Raw genomic sequence first — 22,496 nt, 5'->3', positions numbered from 1 at the left:
ACTTTTTTATTTTTCTTTCGGCATAGCCATATGAGCGCTTGTTTTTTTGTAGGCCAAGTTCAATTTTTTTAATGTTTCGTGTGTGTGCGTGTAATCAACTTTTCTTTTATTAAAGGGGTTGTCCCGCGCCGAAACGGGGTTGTTTTTTTTTTTTTTAACCCGCCCCCCCCCCCCCCACCCCCCCGTTCGGCGCGAGACAACCCCGATGCAGGGGTTGAAAAAACAAACCGGAGAGTGCTTACCTGAATCCCAGCGGTCCGGCGTCTTCATACTCATCTGCTGAAGATGGCCGCCGGGGTCTGCTTCCTCCGTGGACCGCAGCTCTTCTGTGCGGTCCATTGCCGATTCCAGCCTCCTGATTGGCTGGAATCGGCACGTGACGGGGCGGAGCTACACGGAGCCGGCATTCTGCACGAGCGGCTGCATTGAAGAGAGCAGAAGACCTGGACTGCGCAAGCGCGGCTAATTTGGCCATCGGAGGCCGAAAATTAGTCGGCACCATGGAGACGAGGACGCCAGCAACGGAGCAGGTAAGTATAAAACTTTTGATAACTTCTGTATGGCTCATAATTATTGCACAATGTACATTACAAAGTGCATTAATATGGCCATACAGAAGTGTATAGACCCACTTGCTGCCGCGGGACAACCCCTTTAAGGAGGAACAAGAAGAAATTTCGTCATTTGTTTTTTGTATTTAATTTTTACGTGTACTGCATGCAAAACAAATAATGTAACAACGTTGTTCTCTGGTCAGCAAGATTGCATCGATGCCAAGTTTATACGGCTTTTTTTTTCCTTAAAGATTTAACTTTTGTGTCGCCCTATTCCAAGACCGGCGACACAAAAAATAATTTTTACATCAACAAAGCTCTATGGGTGTTTTTTTTTTTTTTGTCAATGAACTCTTGTCTTTATTTTTCCAATTTTTGATAACCTCTAACATTTTGATTGATTGCTTTGTATTCAATTTTTTTTTTCCTAGAGGCAAAATTAACATAATCTGCAATTCTAGCATGTTTTTTTGTTTTTAACGGTGTTCACCATGCAGTATAAATAACATATTAAATTAATTCTGCAGGCGAGTATGGTTATGTCAACAGATTTATATAGCTTCTTTTCTCTGTATTCAAATTTATTTCTTTTGCACTTTTTAATAGCACCATTTGTTGATCCATTTGACATTTTGATCACTTTCTAATCTGTTTTTTGTAAGGCGTGATAGGCAAAATTAGCTATTTTTTTCTTCATAATGTGCACTGTGGGGGATAAATAATGTACTACCTTCCCCACTAGGGGACTTGATGATCACCATATTTTGGCATTTTTCTAATACACTAGTATACTTCAGTATAGTAGGGTTTTAGAAAGCCTATGAGGTCAGCCAGAGGCTGAGCCTCAGGCCACAGTAGTTGGCAGTTCTGGAGGCGATTTTTCAGGCCTCCGGGTGCCATAGCAACTCGGCAGATCTACGTGATCACATTGCAGGGGTCTGATGGGTGACTTTCTCTATTCGCCTTTTTAATGTTGCTGTCACACTGATTGTGGTGTGTGAAGGGTTAAACAGTAGGGGTCCATGTTTTTTTCGGTCCCCACCGTTGGAGCGATTGCCAGGCTGTCATTTGACAGCCCAGTACCCGCTCTTCCTGGAACGGGAGACCCGCACAAAGCTTCTCATGCAGCTGCCGTCAAAAGACGGTGCTGCAGATTAAAGCTCCTCAATGGCTGCCTTCACGGTCGTTAATAAGTTAAAAAGAGAAAAAGCAATCTTCCTAACATATTTGGTGTTGGTTGAATTGAGAATATGTTGACACAGTGAATGCCTTTCTGTGAGCTACACTAAGACATGCTTATTACTTTGAACTTGTGTTACCCTCGCATGGTGCAGTTTTATGTGTAAATAAAGGTTTAGACAAATATTAATTTAATTAATATGTAGAAAGTGACAACATCCATCAGGGTGTGACTTGGCCAAGTGGTCTTCATTTATCCAGAATACAAATGATGTGATGTTTCATCCTGTATTACAAAATGCATACAGGTAGGAGATAGATCTATATATCTCTCTTAAGATATTGTAGTGACCAGTTAGAATAAAGACGTCTAATCTGTCGGGCTTGATGAAATTATTGCAGAAGAAAGTTGCGCATTCTAACCCTATTCTATGTGCAGCTAACCTAAAGCTGGCCATGTGTAATAGGGTCCGTCCGACTTCTCACATGCCAATGGAACTTTCCCAAGTGAAATAGCGCAGCGCGCTGCACTATATTGCGCTGGATCTGCTCTGAACAGCACAGCTGTGAATAAAGCAGGTGCTACAGAACAATATGGAGGAATCACTTGACAACAGAAACATTTACATGGATGGCTAAATGTAATGAGGTATCTACATGCGGCTTTGCATTTTGTTTTGATGCTCAAAAGCTAAAACTACGAGGAGCAGAGCCCTAGCTATAAAACACCCTCACTTACCTTAGAATATCAACACATGAGGCTCTACCCATGACTACTAAAATTAATTACATTGACTCTTCCTTAGGGCCCTTTTACACGTAACTAGTGTCGTGCAAACGATGTCCGACACTAGTTCCCCGTGTATCCTCGCTCCCGTGCTGTTACACAGGAGCGAGTATCGCTGGATTGCTGACAGCGCGGCCAGCCAGGTGGTAGGACGGCTGGAGGAGAGTTCACTCTCCGCGCTCCCCCGCCCCTCTCCATTCACTGTAAGCAGTGGCCGCTCAGTACTGAACGGCTGCTGTTTACACTGAATGATCATTGTTCGGATTTTAGCTGCCTAAACCAAATGACTGGATGATCCTCGTTCAGTTTCTGCATGTTTTTGGACGGGACGATTATCGTTCGAAACCCAGCGGGAGTGCGGGATTTTCAATAACTTGAACTATAATAGTCGCTTGTAAAAGGGCCTTTAGACACCATAGACGGTTTAATTAGTGTATGAAATTTTTTTTGTTGTTGTCTACACTAGGAGAGCACTGGAGATCTCTTCCGGCCGTCTGCCTCCATTCACAGTGAACAGACAGTTGTTCAAAGCTGAATGTCTCACAAGAAGCTTGGTATTCGGTGAGCAATTTCTCGCTCAGTAACTTGATGGATCCTGCATTTACATGGTACAACTATAGCTGAAAATCGTTTGTTTGATCATTCGTTTTTGTTTTTTTTTGCAAGCAGTTGTCCCTTGTAAAACCATCGTGCTTCTACTTGTGCAAATATCTGATCAATTTCTGTTCATTCAGACTGGTATCATTCTAAACTGGTGTGTAAGAACATGGCCCTGCAAAGTGTTGGTCGTGTCTGCCACACACTGAGAGGTGGTTGTTGTGCGGCAGGAAGTTCTGATTTGCTAATCATTTAAGTGTTTGAGGTAAACTGCTTAAAGGCCCATTTAGACAAATAAAAAGGTGTCTTTTGAGCGATAATTATCATTGTGTCTTAACAGTTTTCCTTAAGGAGTCACTGATTGTTGTCTTCCAGCATGCTGAAAGAGAATGATCAGCCTTATCAGGAATTCACAGGGGGATACAGCTGATACTATTGTTTAAGCTGTATCCCGCTCCCTGAACACAGGCAGAGTATGAAGAACACAGCGGTCCAGCTGTGTTCTGCATACCTTGCTCGGAGGTATAACAGCTGAGCGCTCCGAGCTGAGAACAGCTGGATGCAGAAGACAAGCGGCCCCACTTGTCTTCTGGATACCCTGCTCAGAGCGCAAAGTGATTGCTCAAACATTGAGTAATCACCTTGCGCTGTAAAGGCACACAACGGTTATCCCTCAAAAGACCTCTTTTGAGCAATAATCGTTGTGTCTAAATGGGCCTTAACAATTAGCCCATAAATCATTCGCAAGCCAGAACTTTCTGCCACGCAGTGGTTACATCTGTATCCTGCACCAAAAGCCCTAACTGGCCAGTTGATCTGGTGTGCATTAAAATTTGTCTTCTGAGCGCAATGATTATTGCCTGTAAACAGCATTTGTGATATACCCATAACACCTCTCTATTATAGGAAATGGGCTTTCAGCTGAATGTACTTGAGATTAAAGTTGCCTGAAATGGCTAATTTGGGTGACTTGGGGGAAGGAGAACAAACACACAAGATCGTTAATGATGGCAGACTATTGTTTTCCAAAACTGTGATTCATCTTGTTGTAAAATCTCACCCATGATCAGCTCATAATAGTACACACTGTTATCTGCCAGATTTGTCTGATTTATTTGCCATCTCTGCAAACTCCCCCCTTGCTATTGATCAAAATTTCTTATGCGCGACTGGCTTGATTTTAACAGAAAAGGAAATGAGAATTAAAGGAGATGTCCCGCGCCGAAACGGGTTTTTTTTTTTTTAAACCCCCCCCCCGTTCGGCGCGAGACAACCCCGATGCAGGGGTTAAAAAAACCACCCGCACAGCGCTTACCTGAATCCCGGCGGTCCGGTGACTTCAATACTTACCGCTGAAGATGGCCGCCGGGATCCTCTATCTTCGTGGACCGCAGCTCTTCTGTGCGGTCCACTGCCGATTCCAGCCTCCTGATTGGCTGGAATCGGCACGTGACGGGGCGGAGCTACACGGAGCTACACGGAGCCCCATAGAGAACAGCAGAAGACCCGGACTGCGCAAGCGCGGCTAATTTGGCCATCGGAGGCCAAAAATTAGTCGGCACCATGGAGACGAGGACGCTAGCAACGGAGCAGGTAAGTAAAAAACTTTTTATAACTTCTGTATGGCTCATAATTAATGCACAATGTACATTACAAAGTGCATTATTATGGCCATACAGAAGTGTATAACCCCACTTGCTGCCTCGGGACATCTCCTTTAAGTCCAAGGTATTTTACATAGGTAGATTTTTTTTTGCCCAGACAAGGGCCACTCACCAATATACCAAGTTGATCAGCACTTGTTTGACAGGCTTTTTACATGGACTGATGCAAGCTGTATCGGTAGGAACCATCATTTGTTGGCTGCAAAATTCCACTTTGTCTCTTCACTAAATAAACAATTTTCTTAAAGCATCGTGGGACATCCAGGTGGTCTTGGGCAAACTGAAGACTGGCTGCAATGTTTTCTTAGCAGCAGTAGCTTCCTTCTTGGTGTATTTCCATGAACAACATGCTTGTTCAGTGTATTTCTAATAGTGGACAAATGAACAGTTTTTTGCAAGTCTTTTGTATGTATCTTGCTGTTGGCCTTGAAATCTCTTCCCTGGGTTTTAGGATTCCGCGTTGTATTCTAGGAGTGATCTTAACGGGACACTCACTCACTCTTGAAGGTAGAAGCAACAGTCGTGAATTTACTCCATTTCTTCACACATGCGTTGCGGTAAGCGCCGGCTTTTTAGCACTACTCATCGTTGAGGAGGAGCGCTAAAAGCTCAAAAATAGAACAGACTCCGCTTGCAAATCGGAGCGCTGGAAAGCGCTGTGATCGAGTGGCTGTCTGAGCAGCTCCCATTGAAAGCAATGGGGATGTTATACTGTGATCAGCGTAGTGCTGAAAGCATCGCAGCAATCGGTACCTGTGTGAGGGGAGGCCTTAGGCCCAATGTCCACAGGCGGATTTGATTTGCAGAATCCATGCATTGCACCCGTGCGTGAGATCCGCAAATCAAGCCGCCCATAGGGAAGCATTGGGCATTCACACTTCATTTAAAGGGGTTGTCTCGTGGCAAACCTCAAAATTTTACCTTACCCCATTCCCCCTGTCACCCCCCTGGCATAAAATAGCAAATTAAAGCGGTTTTTAAACCGCTTGCTACTCACCGATCCGACGAAATAAGGACTTTAAAAAATCTTCTCCCAAAGATGGCCGACGGTCCTTTCCCAGGGATGCACTGCGGTTTTCTCCCATGGTGCACCGCGGGTCTTCTCCCATGGTGCACCATGGGCTCTGTGCGTTCCATTGCCGATTCCAGCCTCCTGATTGGCTGGAATCGGCACACGTGACGGAGCGGGGCTATGATAACGACGCGGTGACCAGCTCTCTGGCACTAGCGGCCCCATTCACCAGGCAGAAGACCACACAGCGCAAGCGCATCTAAAAAAGCAAGAAGACATCAGAATTAGACGGATCCATGGCGACGGGGACGCTAGCAACGGAGCAGGTAAGTGAATAACTTCTGTATGGCTCATATTTAATGCACGATGTACATTACAAAGTGCATTAATATGGCCATACAGAAGTGTATACCCCCACTTGCTTTCGCAAGACAACCCCTTTAACACCTGCGCATTTGTTTTTATTTGTTTGCAGATTCCACACGCGGACAATCGCAGCATGCTTAATTTTGCTACGGATCATGCTCTGATGTCCTCCATTTATCTCTAAGGAAGCTTACAATCCGCAGTGCATCTGCAAATACATTTGCAGATTAACTGTGGATTTGAAGGTTAAAATCAATTAGGGAGGTGGGGTTGCGGATTTTTTTCCGTGCGACTGATTCACAGTGCATTTGCGCAATCTCCCGCAAGCAATAAAAAATCAATTTAATGATACTTTGCAGTGCATCCGCTGCAGAAATCCACATAAAAAATCTGCGCATGCCGTGAAAATGAGACCTAACTGCGATTGATGTAAATCGGTGTACACATAGTGCTCATTAGTCTTAAATATTACATTTATATGGCTGCGCTTACGAACAATCAATATATGATCCAGTTTGCATTGTTGGTGGCACATATTCTGTTTTACATGGGAGGATGTACTACTAGGTTTTCTGGTATTTAACCCACCAGCAGTTTTGCACAAGCTCTGTTCGTTCTGCAGAAAAAGGACATTAAGAGTTTTGGACGAACAGAGTTTGTTCTAAATTAAATGGCTCATTTTGCCTTAAGAGTCTTGACTTTACAATGAGACCAAAAGCAAATCAATAGCCATCACAGAACCGGAGCTACAGCCTTCTAAAATGGAGTCGTGAATACTGAATTTACAGCTGTCAGTTCATACAGTGTGTGCCAGGAGGAGGAGGGGAGACCAGCAGCAGCAGAGAAGATTTGTGATTCTCCTGTATATCACTTTGTCCCAGGTGAGGGGTGACATTAATTTTACTAACCCCCCCCCCCCCCCCCCTCCCACACACACACACACAATTAATCAGAAAGCATATTTGCCTTCTAATTGTCACATATGGATTTTTCCCAGAAAAGGATGAAATGATGAGGGCTTGCTCATCTACTACCAGTCTACGCTGTTTGACCCTGCAGATGCTGTAGTCATTGTGGATTGTGGCATCTAAACATTTTTACAGACAAAAAATTTAACTTTTTTGCCCTTACATAATGCTTTAAATATTGAGGAAAAAAATTATAGCAAAAAAACCTACACAACTTGAATAACCCGTACTATAAAATATTATATTTATATAGCGCTGTAGATTTATTTAAAAAAACCTGCCAAAATTGCAGTTTTCTGTTAATTTCGCTTTTCCAAAATGGGAATAAAAAATAATTTGAAGAGTCATGTATAAAAATTGTAACAATAAAAACTGGAGGTTGTCTCATAAAAAAGACAGGCCTGATACAGCTCTGTTGACTGAAAAATAAAAAGCGTCTAATAATTTGGTATTGTCATAACTAGAATGGCTTTACGGATAAAGGTAACGTAATATTTTATATTTTTGATAGGTCATCAATTGCAAAAAAACATTTTAGTCCAAAATAGTCATTTAAACTTTTGAAGAAGAAAAAAAAAAAAGCCCTCATAGGTGTCCATAGCCTTTAAGGCCAAAAATGGCCAAAGAAGTTTTCTGTGGCTAATATATTAATGACCTACCCTCAGGATAGGTCATCAGAATCTCTTTGGGGGTGAGGGGGAGGAGACAATTCTCTATACCCCCACCAATCGTCAGTTTGAAAACGCTGACACTACTACCTTGACCTTTTAAATTTGCGTTTGTTCACATCTAAATTGCCTATATATATAGCTCAGGCCTATTCAATTGGTTGGGATTGAGCTGCTACTACAAAATGCATAGTGCAGGGCCTAATATGCAGTGATGAGGCAGCAGCGCTCACACGAAGGCCGCGGCCTCTACAAATGCCTGACTGGTGGGGGGGTGTTGGCCTGCCACCAATCTGATATTCTTGACCCATCCTAAGGATAAGTCAGCAATATCTTAAGGTCCATTTAGATGGGACGAATGTGGGGCAAACCATGCCTGACACTTGTCCCTGTGTGTTTTCGCTCCCGTACTGTTGCTCATGGAGCAGCCAGCAGGGGAGGCGGGGCGGCTGCAGGAGATTTCACTCCTCACACTCCCTCCCACCCCTCTCCATTGACTTAACATAGCTGCAGTTCAGTACTAAACGGCTTCTATTTACACTGAACGATGATCGTTCAGCTTATCGTCCGTCGTTTATGCAGCATGAACGCTCAGTGTAAATAGCAGCTGTTTAGTACTGAACAGCCGCTACTTTAAGTCAATGGGGAGGGACGGGGGAGAGCAACGAGTGAAAGCTACTCCAGCCACTCCGCTGTGAGCCAGTGATACTAGCTCCCATGCAGCAGCATGAGTGTGGACGAGTGTCGGGCATCGTTTGCCCAACATTCGTCTCGCCTAAATGGGCCTTTTAGTCTTGGAAAGCCCTTCTGTAATATGCTTGGAATCACGAGTCTGTTTTTGATGCAATGACATTGTTTTGTTGAAAGAAAAATATGTATAATTGTTTCCCCCAGGTTGTGTGTCTGCCACAACCTTTCCTAATTTTAGTTGCTTTGATAATGTATGCCATGCAAATCCTATTCAGAACTGAGATTAGATGGGGATAAAGAATAGGGTTAAGCAGTTTTTAAGAGGCCCAGTTGCTTGTGTTTGCGTACATGGGTACATGTTGAGTGTGCTTTTGTTTTATAGCATGTCATTTATTCTAAACTGACCCGTGTATGCTCATTGCAATTACATAGAATGTGACCTGAAAGCATTATTTCATCCAGTGATAGCAGCACATCTACTGAGAATAAAAATGGGTATAGACCAATTCAAATTATGTCTGATTGCTTAGGCTGGGTTCACATAGGGCGGATTCCCGTCGGAAATCTCGCTGTTTGGCCGCAGCAAAAACCGCGAGATTTCCACCGGGAGAACCGACGCGGTTTAAGCCGCGGCGGCTTTGAAGTGGCTCGGCCGCATGCTTTTCCGTTGCGGCCGGTGCTCCCATAGAGGAGAGCGCGGCCGCGACGTAAATAAACAAAAAAGGAAAGGTAAATAGACATGCTGCAGCCGCGGTTTCAAGCGGATTTACCGCAGCGGATTAGCCGTCCCGTGAGGACGAGATTTCTGAGAAATCTCATCCACATGGCTGGCTAATCCTGAGATTAGCGGGCGGATCTGCTGCGGCAAAACCGCGGCAAATCCGCCCTGTGTGAACCCAGCCTTATTGTTTAAAGGATTTTTACTGTTTATTTTTATACATGGAATAAAGAAGGGTGGATGGCCCAGCAAAGAACAGTAAAGGGGTGCTACACGCTTCAAAAAGGCATGCGGTAGGCTTAACCCTTCATTTGAGTTTCATTACACCGTTTTTGAAAGGAAAGGGGTGGAGCAAACCCAAAGAAATATCAAAGGCTTGAGACCCAGGTATAAAACCAGGACCCTAAAAAGTAGGTGGAGGTACTACCGCCTGCCAGGTAAAGCCACCAATGATGGACAAACTAGATATGTGGAAAGCAAGCTGGTGTTTTGGCGCAAATTTCCAAAAAACGTCGTGAGGCAATAGGATGAAATATCCAACTTCTCTTTAACTCAACCTAAAACAGTGTATTTATTTTAATTTACTATCACTGAACAACCTTATTCTGGCACACATTCCTTTTTACAGTGAATTAGGTTAAGGCTGGTACAAATCTCCCATGCGAAGTATAGTGGGAGCTTTTCTGTCTAATCAGTGAGTCTCTTGCTTTAATGGCTAGCATTGGAGAAACTTGCAATCCCGACTGTTTAACCTCTTAAAGGGATTGTCAAGAGTATTTAAAAAAAAAAAAATTTAAATGGCCAGGCATTCAATAAAATAATAAAGGAAACTGTACTTTCCTTCTTCTTTTTCCCCTCCCTCCCCGGGTAACAGCAGAGCTGCTCTAGTGAAGATCCCACTGTCAACAAGCACAGACCAAAAGTTAGGTGACCACTGCAGCCAATGAGAATCCCCTGTGTCAGCATTTTGAAACTTCCAGCATCATGGTGCCCAGGATGTGAGGGCTGAAGCAAAAGGAGTATGGGTAGTGAAGCTGTGGCCTCTGACTTCTGGTCTCTTCTGCAGTGGATTCTTTACTTGAGGTGCTTTTGCTTTGTGTCCCGGGGATGGAGAGGAAAGGTAAGTACTGCTACTTTTGTTATTTTAACACATGCTGTCTATTTGCATTTTTGTTTAATACTCTGGCACCCTTTTCATATGCCCCAGTCAATGCTAACTGCAGCATTGAAGTTGTTTACAGAGGGAGTGCTCCTTCCACCCTGTTGGCCCTCCGTGATCATGGGGTACCTATGAAATGCTATGGCAGCTGTAGGCCTAACAGTCTTGGGAAGCCCATTATGTCATGTTGGAGGTAGGGTCTAAAATGCTGGTATAATATACTGCAATACACAAATATTGCAGTGTATTATGAAAGATCAAGGTGAATAAAGTTAAAGTACACTAGAGGGACTAAAATATCTTAAAAGAAAAATTTTTTTTTTTAACAATATGTTGATATTGCAGCAATTTCTCATTGAAGTAAAAAGTTGATAGCTGCAATACCAAGCTGGGCTACTGTATTACTGACTGCGTTGTAAGCATTCTGACCTTCCTTAGCAGCTTCTCATCAGCTGATCGAATTGAAGTCGAAGTGGTGAACCTCTGCTGGGCTGCTTTTGATGACCTAAACTAAAACTGGTATCAGTCTTTTAGCCTGGAAAACCCCTTTTCATTTTCATCTATAAAAATTTGAATTAAAAGTGGTCATGATGTCCTGTATTCTGAAATTGTATCAATGGAAACTACAGCTCCTCCCGTAAAAACCTAGCCCTTGGAGCTATGTCTGCAAAACAACAAGTTATGGGTCTTGAAATGTGACAATGAAAACTATTGCTCCAAAGTAGGTCGGTCGTTTAGTGGTTAATGTTGCTTTTTTCTCAATTTGTTTTGCTCCAGGGCTTAAAGTACAGATTTCTTGTTTGGGTGTGCACCATTTATAATTTTTTTTTTTGTTTACTTTTAAAGCATTTTGATGTTGCATTTCACAATTTCTTTTTAAAGGAAATTAGTCACTAACTTTTATTACCCGCTCTGAGGAGAGCATAAGATAGTGACTGGCACTGTGTCTTTCATGTGCAGTCATTTGGGAGAAACTGCATTTTTTTTCTTTTAGCAGCCCCATGGGTTATCCATGCCCACCCCACCTTCTATTTACTCACAGCTGTCTCCATATTACTGTACATGGGAAAATCAGCAAAACTCATGAATATTGAGGACTAGTCCTCTATCACTGCTAATGAAATGTAATTTCTCCCAAACTACTGCATGTATACATATTGCTGTATCTGGTGTGCTTCTCATGAACTTTATACTCCTTTTAGAAAGAACAGCAAAGCATGCTGGCAGATTAACTTTACAAGAAAAAGTGAAATCTTTCTTGCAGTTTTCATTACAGCTGCTGAGCTTTCCTAAAAGGTGACAGCTCCTGTTCTGTTGCAGAAAATCCAAAAATCAACAGGACAGCATCGTGGGTGCAAAACAAACTTCACTTTTATGCATCCAAAGTGCAACGTTTTGACAACCAAGTCTTCCTCAAGCACATAACGAAGAACATAAAATGCTATGAATGAGCAGTATAAACAATGCATTAAGCGGATAATTTGCCACCCCCACCCCCCCCTGCGCCCCAAAAGCGCAGGAGAGAGCCTATGCTAGTTCATCATACACTGAATACGGAGACAACTCCCAAAGTGAACCCTTCACACCTGCATCACTAACAACATAGTGAGGACCGGACCTGAAAGGGATGTTATGTCCATGTCCGCTCCGTGTCTACACCGAGCCCATCCATGGAGAAAGCGACATTTAGCTGCAGCCTGGCAGCAGATCAAATGATCGTTGCTGTTGCCTAGGAACAGCAGGATGCAGCTAGGCAGCAATCATTTGATCTGCCAGGCAGCAGCTAGGGTTGCTTACTCCATTTTTGGCTGAGCTCGGTGTAGACTCAGAGAACGTCTGTGGACACTGGTGCAGACACTGATTAAACATCCCTCTCCTCTCCGGTCACCATCTTGTTCTCCGTGATACAGGTGTGAAGTTTTGTAGACTACGCTGGGCTCTCTCCTGAGCTAGGGGGATGGGGCTGTGCATCTTTCCCCTCTTTAGATTGTTGGGCCCCCTGTCCACAGATGTTGTGGTATCCCACGGCGCATCTCCGTCACGGGAGCCGCCACCGAATCTCCGCGGGTCAGCCCTTTCTGATAGATAGGCTGACCGCAGAGAATTGGGGCGATTTGCATGATGCTGCGAATTGCCCGCCGTGAGCGGAAAATCGCAATGATTCTCCGCTCGTGGACAGGGGGCCAGCGCTTTCCATTGCAGTGCTATGGAAAGCTTCAGAGTGTGTGATTCGCCGGCAGTTTACCGCCAGCGAAATCACGCCCTTAGACGGGCACCCTTATACACGGCTCATTTCTTTGGACCATTCCTGCTCTGTTGAGACCCCTTCCTAATTAAGATTTTTATTGAAATTTTGAATTGTGTGAGAAAAGCGGTGATTGGATTTTATGCATTCACTAGTCCTTTCATCACAGACAAGATTACAATGGAAGCTAACACTTCCATTACACAGCTAGAGGCAGATGAGGGCTTGTTCACATCTGTGTGGGAGCTTCAGTTCACAACCTCCATTACTGATTTACATTAAAATACAGGATGAAAATGGTGTCCTTTATACTGTGAAATGCTAGAAGGAAACCAGACAGACCCAATTATTGTCAATTTGGTCCTCTGGTCCATGGTAAGGCTGATCTGTTCAGCCAGTGGGTGGGGTCTTCCTGCTGCCATATCAGTACAGGTCACAGCATGCCTCTAGAAGTCAGTGAGTCCTCTATAGACTACAGGTCCCTATATAGATGTGTTTTACAGCAGCCACATGAACAAAGTTGTTGACAGAGCAGAGGAGCAGCACAGGCGAGATGGCTGCGGACGTCTGCAGAAAATAGAATAACAATCTATATTTAGGAAATAAACCAATTTTTCTTTTCTTTTTTTTTTTTTATATGGAATTTATCATAAAAAAATACATTAGCCTATAAAGGTATTAGGACTGCACTCTTCCTCACCCAAGTTCAGGAAACTCCAAAACCTACAGGATACGGTGCAGAAGCAGTTCTCTCCAACCACTAAGTAGGGGATAAGTTCTGGTAATTGCAGGCGCAGCTCAATTACCAGCGCTACACAGGTTGGAGCGCTCTACTACTTCTCCGTACCCTGTGTGTTTTGCCGGTGGGAGAAATGATGCAATATTTGGGGGTTCTTTTCCGAAGCAGTGATGAGAATTTTTTTAATTACTAGTATTTTTACATTTTTATTTGACTTTATTTACTCTTATATTCCGCAGTGAGGGTTGATATTGCATATAGGCTGTCAAACAGCCACGATCGGGCAAATGCTGATGGGTCATATACAGACATTCTTTACTACAGTTCTGAATATGATCTGCTGACTAGCTATTTTCTATAAGGCTGAGTTCACACAGGGCTGATTTGCCGCGGATATTCCGTCTGGAATTTCGCTGCGGCAGATTTGCCTGCAGTCGCTAATCCTGGGATTAGCCAGCCATGTGGACGGGATTTGTCAAAAATTCCGTCCACACGAGACGGCCAGTCCGTTGCGGCAAAGCTGGCAGAAGCCGTGCTGCAGCACGGATTCCCCGGCCGCAGCATGTCTATTTTTTTTTATATATATCTATCTATCTAATTTTTTTTTTTTTCCCATTGTGGCCACGCCCTCTTCTGTGGAAGGCGCTGGCCGCAAGTGCCCCGGGTTTTAAAGCAGCACTTTCCCGGCTGAAATCTCACGGTTTTCCGCTGCGGTCAAACCGTGAGATTTCTGGCGGGATTCCGCCCTGTGGGAATTCAGCCTAAATATATTTTAGTGCGTCATGCACTTCAAAAGCAGGTGGTGAATGCGGGAAGTGCAGAGCTACCTGTGGTACGTCACCCAATGGTTGGGAAGGTGGGTTTGGTTGACACTTTGCTTGGCCTTTTTTTTCCTAAATTGTACAAATATTTGCTAGGAAACTTTTCTAAATTTCTTTCTATCTGTATCAATGAAAAATGGGGGGGGGGGGGGGGAGATCTGGGTCCCACGGAATATCAGCAAAGGCAGAATATTGTCGCATTATCACATAGGATATCCCAAGTATACTTTGCTTAAAAAGCCAGCGTTTTGTACATATCAAAGGACAGCGCGATACACCGTTATTTATCCAGCCAATGTAAAAGGACTGTAGAAGATTTGATTCATATGCTTTGGGCCTGCCCTAGGCTGCTTACATTCTGGAGTGGTGTTGTGGATGTAATTAACACTGTATATAGTGCCAGCGTTGCGTTAACGCCATTTGTCTGTGTATTGGCCTATGTAGAAGACCCATCGCATTTGGATGGAATAAAATTAGCGATGCTCTAAATGGCTAGAGAACTTACTGAACAAAAATTGGCTACAGGAGAGTCCTTGTACAAAGACACAATCAGGTGGCTCATAACAATGGAGAAATGTGTACAAAGAGGCAGCAGTAAATAAATATGAAGAACTGCAGTCTCTTTGGTTATATGGATCTAGTTTAGCAGCGCCTGCAATGATTCAGGATAGTCACTACCCCTTCAGAATACAAGAGAGAACTTGATACACCACTGTGGTAGATGGGTGCTGTTCTAGAAAAGTAGACAATCTGTCAATCACTATATTAATTATCCAACAGCATTTCCTTCAATGATACGTGGTGGCCTAAACAGAATGCGGAGTGTTACTTTTCAGCGTCTTTGAGACATTCTGATGTACTGTGCAACTTGGTGTGTGTTTTTTATATTAATGAGGTGCTATTTGGTTTTGATCATTTTGTCTTTTTGTAAAATGTTCAATAAAAATTACTTTTTTTTTTTTGTTTGTTTTTTAAAGAACCGTGAGCAGAGCTAGTGCTAGCTTCAATTGCAGCTGCTTGTAGCGGGTGTCAGCTGTTTCAAACAGCCAGCACCCACCGAGGATGCAGCAGACTTAGATGCTGAGCCAGCTTCAGACCCAGCCTACACCTTTTGTGACGTACATGTTTATCACTTAGTGTAAACGGGTTAACTTTGTTTTCCTGTGACTGGAATGTTTATTAAATTATCTCTGCTTTTAAAAAAGAAAAAACCTAATGTTAACCTTGAGAGTTTTGTAATTTTTTTTTCTTTTTTGTATCTGTAAAATGTCTAATGCCCACAGACTAATTTCTTCTGCGGATTTCCACTGCGGGAAAAAAATTGCGGCATGTTCTATTTCACCGCGAATTTCCGCAGCGGAAGGTCTCCATTAATATAGTATTACATATAGAATTCCGCGGTCACTCGTGTTTTTAAACGCGATACTTCCGCAGCGGAAATCCGCGGCAAAATTCTGCAACACTCGTGGGCATGAGCCCTAAATGTGAGTCCTATTGCCTATGTGGCAATTTGTTAAAAGTACTTAAATGTATTTTTCTTTCATTGATTCAGGGTTCGTGGATGCACTTAGATGTTTGCAATGAGCACTGTGGCTGGCATGCCCCAGTGTTTTGGATCCCGATGCAGAGGACTCCATAGTAATCGTATTTATCAGAAGCGAACGTCATGAGCATAGTGGTCCCATTGCGGGTTGAGACAACAAAAACTTCATACATAGACATGGCTGCAGGATCAGAGTAAGTATTTATTTTTTTTAATTAAAGAACCGTGTTTTTTTTACATTTTTTTTTTTTATTTTAGCTGTGAATGTGCTGTCTAAGGCTGGGTTCACACGGGGCGTATTCCCGCGGGAAATCCCGCGGTTTGGCCGCAGCAAAAACTGAGATTTCCGCCAGGAGAACCGCCGCGGAAAAAGCCGCGGCGGCTTTGAAGCGGCCCGGCCGCTCGCTTTTCCGTTGCGGCCGGCGCTCCCATAGAGGAGAGCACGGACGCGACGAAAGTAAAGAAAAAAGTAAATAGACATGCTGCATCTTTTGAAGCCGCGGCCGCGGTTTCAGCCGGACTCACCGCAGCAGATTGGCCGTCCCGTGTGGACGAGATTTCTGAGAAATCTCGTCCACGTGGCTGGCTAATCCCAAGATTAGCGGCCGCGGGCGGATTTGCCGCGGCGAAATTCCGCGCGGCAAATCCGCCCTGTGTGAACCCAGCCTAAAATCTTACAGACTCATTCAGACCTCACTCACTGCAATACAAACCTTGGATAGGGTGAAAGATGCTCCAGTATAGAGCTGCAGGTATCATACACTTTAACAGCATTTAGAAAAACTATTATAAGAGCATTCAGCGAAATATACTGCAGCTTAACACAGCCCAGTCAGGCAATGGAAATTTCATACCACAATCACAAATTATTCTCAATCCCAGTAAATTTCAATAACAAGAGCCTGGAGCCTTCAGTAATGAAGGCAGCGGTGGCTGCACTTGCGCACCACTGCTTTATGTATTTCAATAAGTGTGCTGGACATAGCTGAACATTCAACACTTGCCTATTTTGGCTCTCCAGTTGAAATAAATGAAGCCGTGGTGCACATGCGTTGCCACCGCTTCATTAACTTCTGAAAACAATGGACTCTAGTCTACAAAATAACAGTTGGTTTGTCACTTCTGTGCAACATTCCATGTGGTTGGTCAAAGACAGACACCTTTAAAGGGTTGTTCCCATCTTGGGAATCCTATTTCTGTATGTTTTGAAATTGCAAAACAATGCACTTGTAAGATGTTTATTTCTAAAATGCTTCGTTCTCTTCATTCACCTTTCTTCTGTGTGTTCACTGCTTGTTGACACCTCTTTTATGGAAAGAAAGAGCAGATCTGGCCAGTGCTTGCGCACTTCTTTCCTCTAAACCTTACAGCCGTTATCTCAGTAAGGCATGCACACTGGCTTTCAGCCTGGCCACCAGCTACCATTCTGCTCTATTTCTTTCCATAGAAGAGGTGGTCCGTTTTCCTTGCAACAAGCAGTGGGCAGAAGAATCAATAGCTGCTATATCTGGAGAACGGAGCTTTTTGGAAGTAAACCTCTTAGAGTTAATACATTGTTTTGTGTTTTTTAAACACCTTGTGTCTTGGACCAACCACATGGAATGTTGCACAAAAGTGACAGACCAACTGTAACTTTGTCGACAACGTTGCTAGGGCAGAACCCCCTAATGCATATTTGAGCAGCCAGTTTTATCAACAGACTTAATTTTTACGAGGATGGTCATATAAAGACAAATTTGGTGGAAAATGCATTTACTTATAAGTCTAGCATAATTTGTGCAAAATGATAAGAAAAGAGCATTTTGGTGATGGATACTCTTTATGCCGGTTTCAGATGAGCGTATTATGGCTCTTTCTGCATTTGTAAATTGACGTGTCTTGCTCCAACCATGAAGTTTACTGACTCGAAGGGCAGCTTCACACTGGCGTATGCGCAATTGTGCGCAACATATTTGCTATGAATGAAGCCTTTTTAAGCACGTATCAACCTTTTACTACACTACTTGTGCTCGCAGGGCATTGCTTTTTGCGCACCGGGACAACACCGCACACTGATATAAATGGCTATTTGGCTAATGAGCTCCAGATGTGTTATTTTCCCAGCGGAATTGCACAGCATATTGAGCATCTGCTTGCGTATTGCGCATGCATTTGCGAACATTTCGTGCGCAAATGTGCATAAAAGTAGAGTGTGTGTGTGTGTGTGTGTGTGTCCGTGTCCGCCCCCCCCCCCCCCCCGCAAATTCGGGGAGTGCAAATACGCCCAGGTGAAGCCGCCAAAACTCAGACCATTATAGGGCTGGGAGACATGTCCGTATTGCAGATGCTCGTCCTAACCCCTTAGTGCCAGAATGTATATGTACATCCTGAGTGTGTGCGGTTTTTGTGGAGCAGATTCGGGAGCTCAGTCCAGTCCCTGCATGGCTGGTATCGGCTGTCTTTGACAACTTTCACCTGACCACAACTGCTGCGATTAGCGTACACACTGATCGCGTCTGTTAACCCTTTAAAAGGTGCAGACCTTTCCAGCAGCATTTAAATGACCTAATTTGCATTCAAGGAACCTGTGTCATTGAGGGATTCCCACCAGGTTTATGAGGCTCTATCTGAGAGCTGCATAAAGAATTGACAAATGCCGATTTTAGCATTGTGATTTGTTAAACTCAGTTGAGTTCTTGCAGCGCGATGCCATTGGAAATTGTAAGCAATAAATTAAGGCAGTTTTTTTTTCTTTCTTTCTTTCATGTAGACCAGAATCCGTAGAAGCAAGCCCTGTTGTAGTTGAAAAGTCAAACAGTTATCCACACCAGTTATATACCAGCAGTTCTCACCATTCGCACAGTTATATTGGCTTGCCTTATGCTGTAAGTATTACCTAAATACTAGTGACCTGGCATTTATCTATCTTTTTACCTTTTTATTGGGTAAATATATCTTGAAATATAGAATGTACATTTTCTGACAATACACTCGAACAATCAAAGCTTTGATATTAATCAATAGGGTTGGCCTGTTTAGAAGACCAGGAATGGTATGCTAGGAATAGATAAGCGTGTACACCACAGTCAAATAAAGTGCTATCCAAGCTAGATGAAATACATGTCTTCTGCATTGTAAGGAAAATATTTACAATACATGATTTGATTACTGCCCCAAATCTGTTGTCCTCTTCTGTGAATATGTACAAATCATTAAGGGCTCCTGCCCACGGGCGTGTTTCCGCCAGTGCTAAATCGCCGGCAAACCATGCTGTCTGAAGCTTTCCATAGCCTTGCTATGGAAAGCGCCGGCCCCCCTGTCCATGAGCGGAGAATCATTGCGATTCTCCGCTCGTGGCCGGCAATTCGCAGCATGCTGCGAATTTCCGCGATTCTCCGTGGTGAGCCTATCTGTTAGGCTGACAGCAGAGATCCGTCTGCCGGCTCCTGCTCCCGGGCGGCGGCTCCCGCAGCGGAGATCCGTGGACAGGCAGCCTTAAAGTGAATTGAAGAAAGGATTCTGTCCATTAAGTATATTAATGTTGTCTTGCGAGAACACTTGACAGGTTTGTGTATTTTATTTTTCAAATCCAGGATCACAACTATGGTGCTCGCCCTCCACCAACGCCTCCAGCATCTCCACCTCCTGTTCTTATTAAAAATGAAGTGAACATATTTACTACTCCACATTTTGATGAGACGTCAAGTGCTACAACCATCAGCACTTCAGAAGATGGAAGCTATGGAACTGATGTCACACGATGTATTTGTGGTTTTACCCATGATGATGGGTACATGATCTGTTGTGACAAATGCAGGTATGACACGTGTAAAATCATAATATAAATGCTAATGACCACCTGTCTGTGAGTGAGTTACATTTTTCATGCCTGATCACATGACAGTGACATCATCAAAGGGCCTAAAACCTAAAACGTGCAGGGCTTGACAACAGCCGTGTGTTTACAGGACCTGTGATGTCAGTCATGTGATCAGTCACCTGGGCTCTGTGTCAGTGAGTGAGTTACATGTTCCACCCCTGATCACATGAGTGACATCATTACAGGTCCTTCATCCCTGTGCAGATTACATCCCCTACAAATCCCTGCGGCCTCAGTTGCTATGGAATACTAACGACCACGTGTCTAAGTGAGTGACACTGAGTTACATGTGAAGATGCCAACATCATGAGATCAGTCAACGGGGCTCTGCGCTCCACCCATGATTACATGACTGTGACGTCATCACAGGTCCGTCACTTTACATTCATATTTGTTTAACATGCCCCCATTCATAAGCAACGGATTCCTTGGTGTGGGCAAATTTTCAGCATGTCCTGTCTGTTTCAAAAATCCACAGCTACCACAATTCCACAGTGCATATTTTTACCCAAGAATTTCTCTCTTCTTTTCACCCTTTGTAGTTTCCTCAAGCTGTCGTACATATAGAATGCTGGGATGTTATAGTCTCCGATCCCAGCTATTTGACCCTTGGATACCGCAGTCAATATCGACTGCAGCTTTCATTGGGGGCCCTTCAGTGCAGTCACAAGTTGCAGTTGGGTTGTCATGGCAGAGGCCTAATGAAGGCCCAAAAGGATACCTGTCACCGTTGGGGTCTGTTCAGATGTGTTCAGGTTTGCGCTGCATGCTGCGCTATTTTTCCCAGTAAAATTATGGAAGCCATTATAATCATTGGGTTCCACTGAGCACTCCTGGGGTCTGTCATTTGATGGTTCGGGCATTCAATTATTATTTTTCTGTTCCATGATGGAATAGATTAACAGACATTTTAAACAGAAATCTGAACACAGTTTACGCATGCGGTCATTAATACACTGCAATACAGAAGTATTTCAACATATTTTATGAGTGATCAGAAGATTGCATGATCTAAACAAATGGAAATGTTTAATAATAAAACACATAGAAATCGTTAACCTGCCTGGTACATCATAACTGTATTTACAGCATTTTGGTACTGTGTAGTTATCAAAGCGCATTAAATGTCAAGTTAAGATTTGCTACGTCTGTAAACAACCAAAAATCCTTCAAAATTGCTTAATTTGATGCTCAATTCCAAAAAAAGAACAAAATGTGCTGAAAGCTTTTTATGTAATCCACAATGGTATCAATAAAAACGAGAATTTGCCTTGCAGAGCAAAAGCCCTCACACTTTTCTGTTGAGAGAAAATAAAATGTTACAGGTATCACAATATGAGGACACAAAATAATTTGTGTTTTGGTGGTGGTCAAACCTAGTAAAGCAGGAAATGTATTCTAGATTTTGTCTTTTTCCAAATGTGTAACAAGTTAAGTGTTTTGAAATACTTTATTGTACTGATATTATTTAATTTTATTTTTCCTCATGTTTTCAGTGTCTGGCAGCATATAGATTGTATGGGAATTGACAGACAAAATATTCCAGACATCTACTTATGTGAGCGGTGTCAGCCTCGGTAAGATTCACTTTCATGTCATTTATTTTAAGTTCATAATTGGCAAAAAATCCTCATGAGATAGAAGCCAATTTTCCTCATTTTGGGGGAAAATTTCTTCCCGACTCCAAGAATCAGAATAATGCTCTGAATCAAAAACCTTTCTGAAGTAATCAGTAACTATAACGTGTGATAGTGTTACAATCGAGAAAGCCCTGGATGACCCCCTTTTAAACTTTAGTGAATTCGCCATCACCACATCCTGAAACAGAGATCCATAGTCTCAATACTCGTACAGTAAAGAACCAGCTTCTCTGATGGTGTAGAAACCTTCTTTCTTCCAGACGCAGAGGATGTTCCCTGGTTATAGTCTCAGTCCTGGGTATAAATAGATCATGGGGGAGATCTCTGTATATTACTATACTTACCTAGTAGGTCACCCCTCAGACGTAATTTTTCTAAGCTAAACCCCAATTTTGATAACCTCTCTGCGTATTGTAGTCCGTCCATTCCTTTTATCAGTTTAGTTGCTCGCATTTGAACCCACTTAAGCTCTAACATGTCCTTGAGTACTGGTGCCCAAAACTGTACACAGTATTCCATGTGTGGTCTGACCAGTGACCTGTAAAGATGAAGAACAATGTTCTTATCATGTTCCCCCCCCCCCCCCCCCCACAGCTCTTTTAATGCACCCCATTATCCTATTTGCCTTAGCAGCAGCTGTCTGACACTCATTGCTCCAGTTAATTTTACAGTTAATTAAAATCCCTATGTCCGTTTTACCCAGTGTTTTCCCATTTACCGTGCATTCACACATAGCGGAAATGCTTCAGATTTTCAAAACTTGCAGAGTTTCCACAAACTAAACTGTCAAAATCCACATCATTGTTGCAGATTTTGACTCTAAATCAGATACGTTTCTGCAGCCGCGATCAGCAGCTACAGCGTTTCCCCTCACCTCACAGTTCTTTGCACTGTCGGCACAACCCTTTACTTGGCACCCTCTAGTGAGCACAGCACCGCTGGTTGGGTGATGGGGAAGTGGCATGGTTCGGATTTCAACCATTTCTTTTGTGGAAATGTAGTGGATTTTGCCTTGGAATTTTCTGCTATGGAAAATCTGCAGCATTTCCGCTACATTTGAACATACAGTTAGTGTGTAATGAAGACATGTATTTTCTCTGCCCATATGCATAACCTTATATTTCTCAGTGTTAAACCTCATTTGCCACTTTTCTGGCCAAGCAGAAATTTGCAGCTGTACACTGTCTTTTGTGTTTAATTACTTTCCATAGTTTTGTATCTGTTAACCCTTTCCAATCCAATGTCGGGCCTGTCCCGACATCATCATTTTCCTCCACAGCTCCAATG

At 43.3% G+C, this 22,496-nt stretch overlaps 1 protein-coding gene across 5 annotated transcripts in view; it reads left to right on the top strand.

The window, feature by feature from the left end:
- Nucleotides 1–22,496, top strand: part of KMT2E (lysine methyltransferase 2E (inactive)) — a 95,596-nt gene that overhangs the window by 8,426 nt on the left and 64,674 nt on the right. For all 5 annotated transcript variants that reach the window (XM_066591965.1, XM_066591963.1, XM_066591964.1 and 2 more), the window contains exons 2-5: nt 15,720–15,904; nt 18,460–18,574; nt 19,283–19,506; nt 21,066–21,146. In XM_066591965.1, the coding sequence (XP_066448062.1) occupies nt 15,834–15,904; nt 18,460–18,574; nt 19,283–19,506; nt 21,066–21,146 (491 nt within the window). In that variant the 5' untranslated portion in view covers nt 15,720–15,833. The remainder of the gene's footprint in view (nt 1–15,719; nt 15,905–18,459; nt 18,575–19,282; nt 19,507–21,065; nt 21,147–22,496) is intronic.

This window comes from Eleutherodactylus coqui, chromosome 2 (genome assembly GCF_035609145.1).
Source record: "Eleutherodactylus coqui strain aEleCoq1 chromosome 2, aEleCoq1.hap1, whole genome shotgun sequence".
Lineage (NCBI taxonomy): Eukaryota > Metazoa > Chordata > Amphibia > Anura > Eleutherodactylidae > Eleutherodactylus > Eleutherodactylus coqui.
This window is presented reverse-complemented; position numbering and strand designations above follow the sequence as displayed.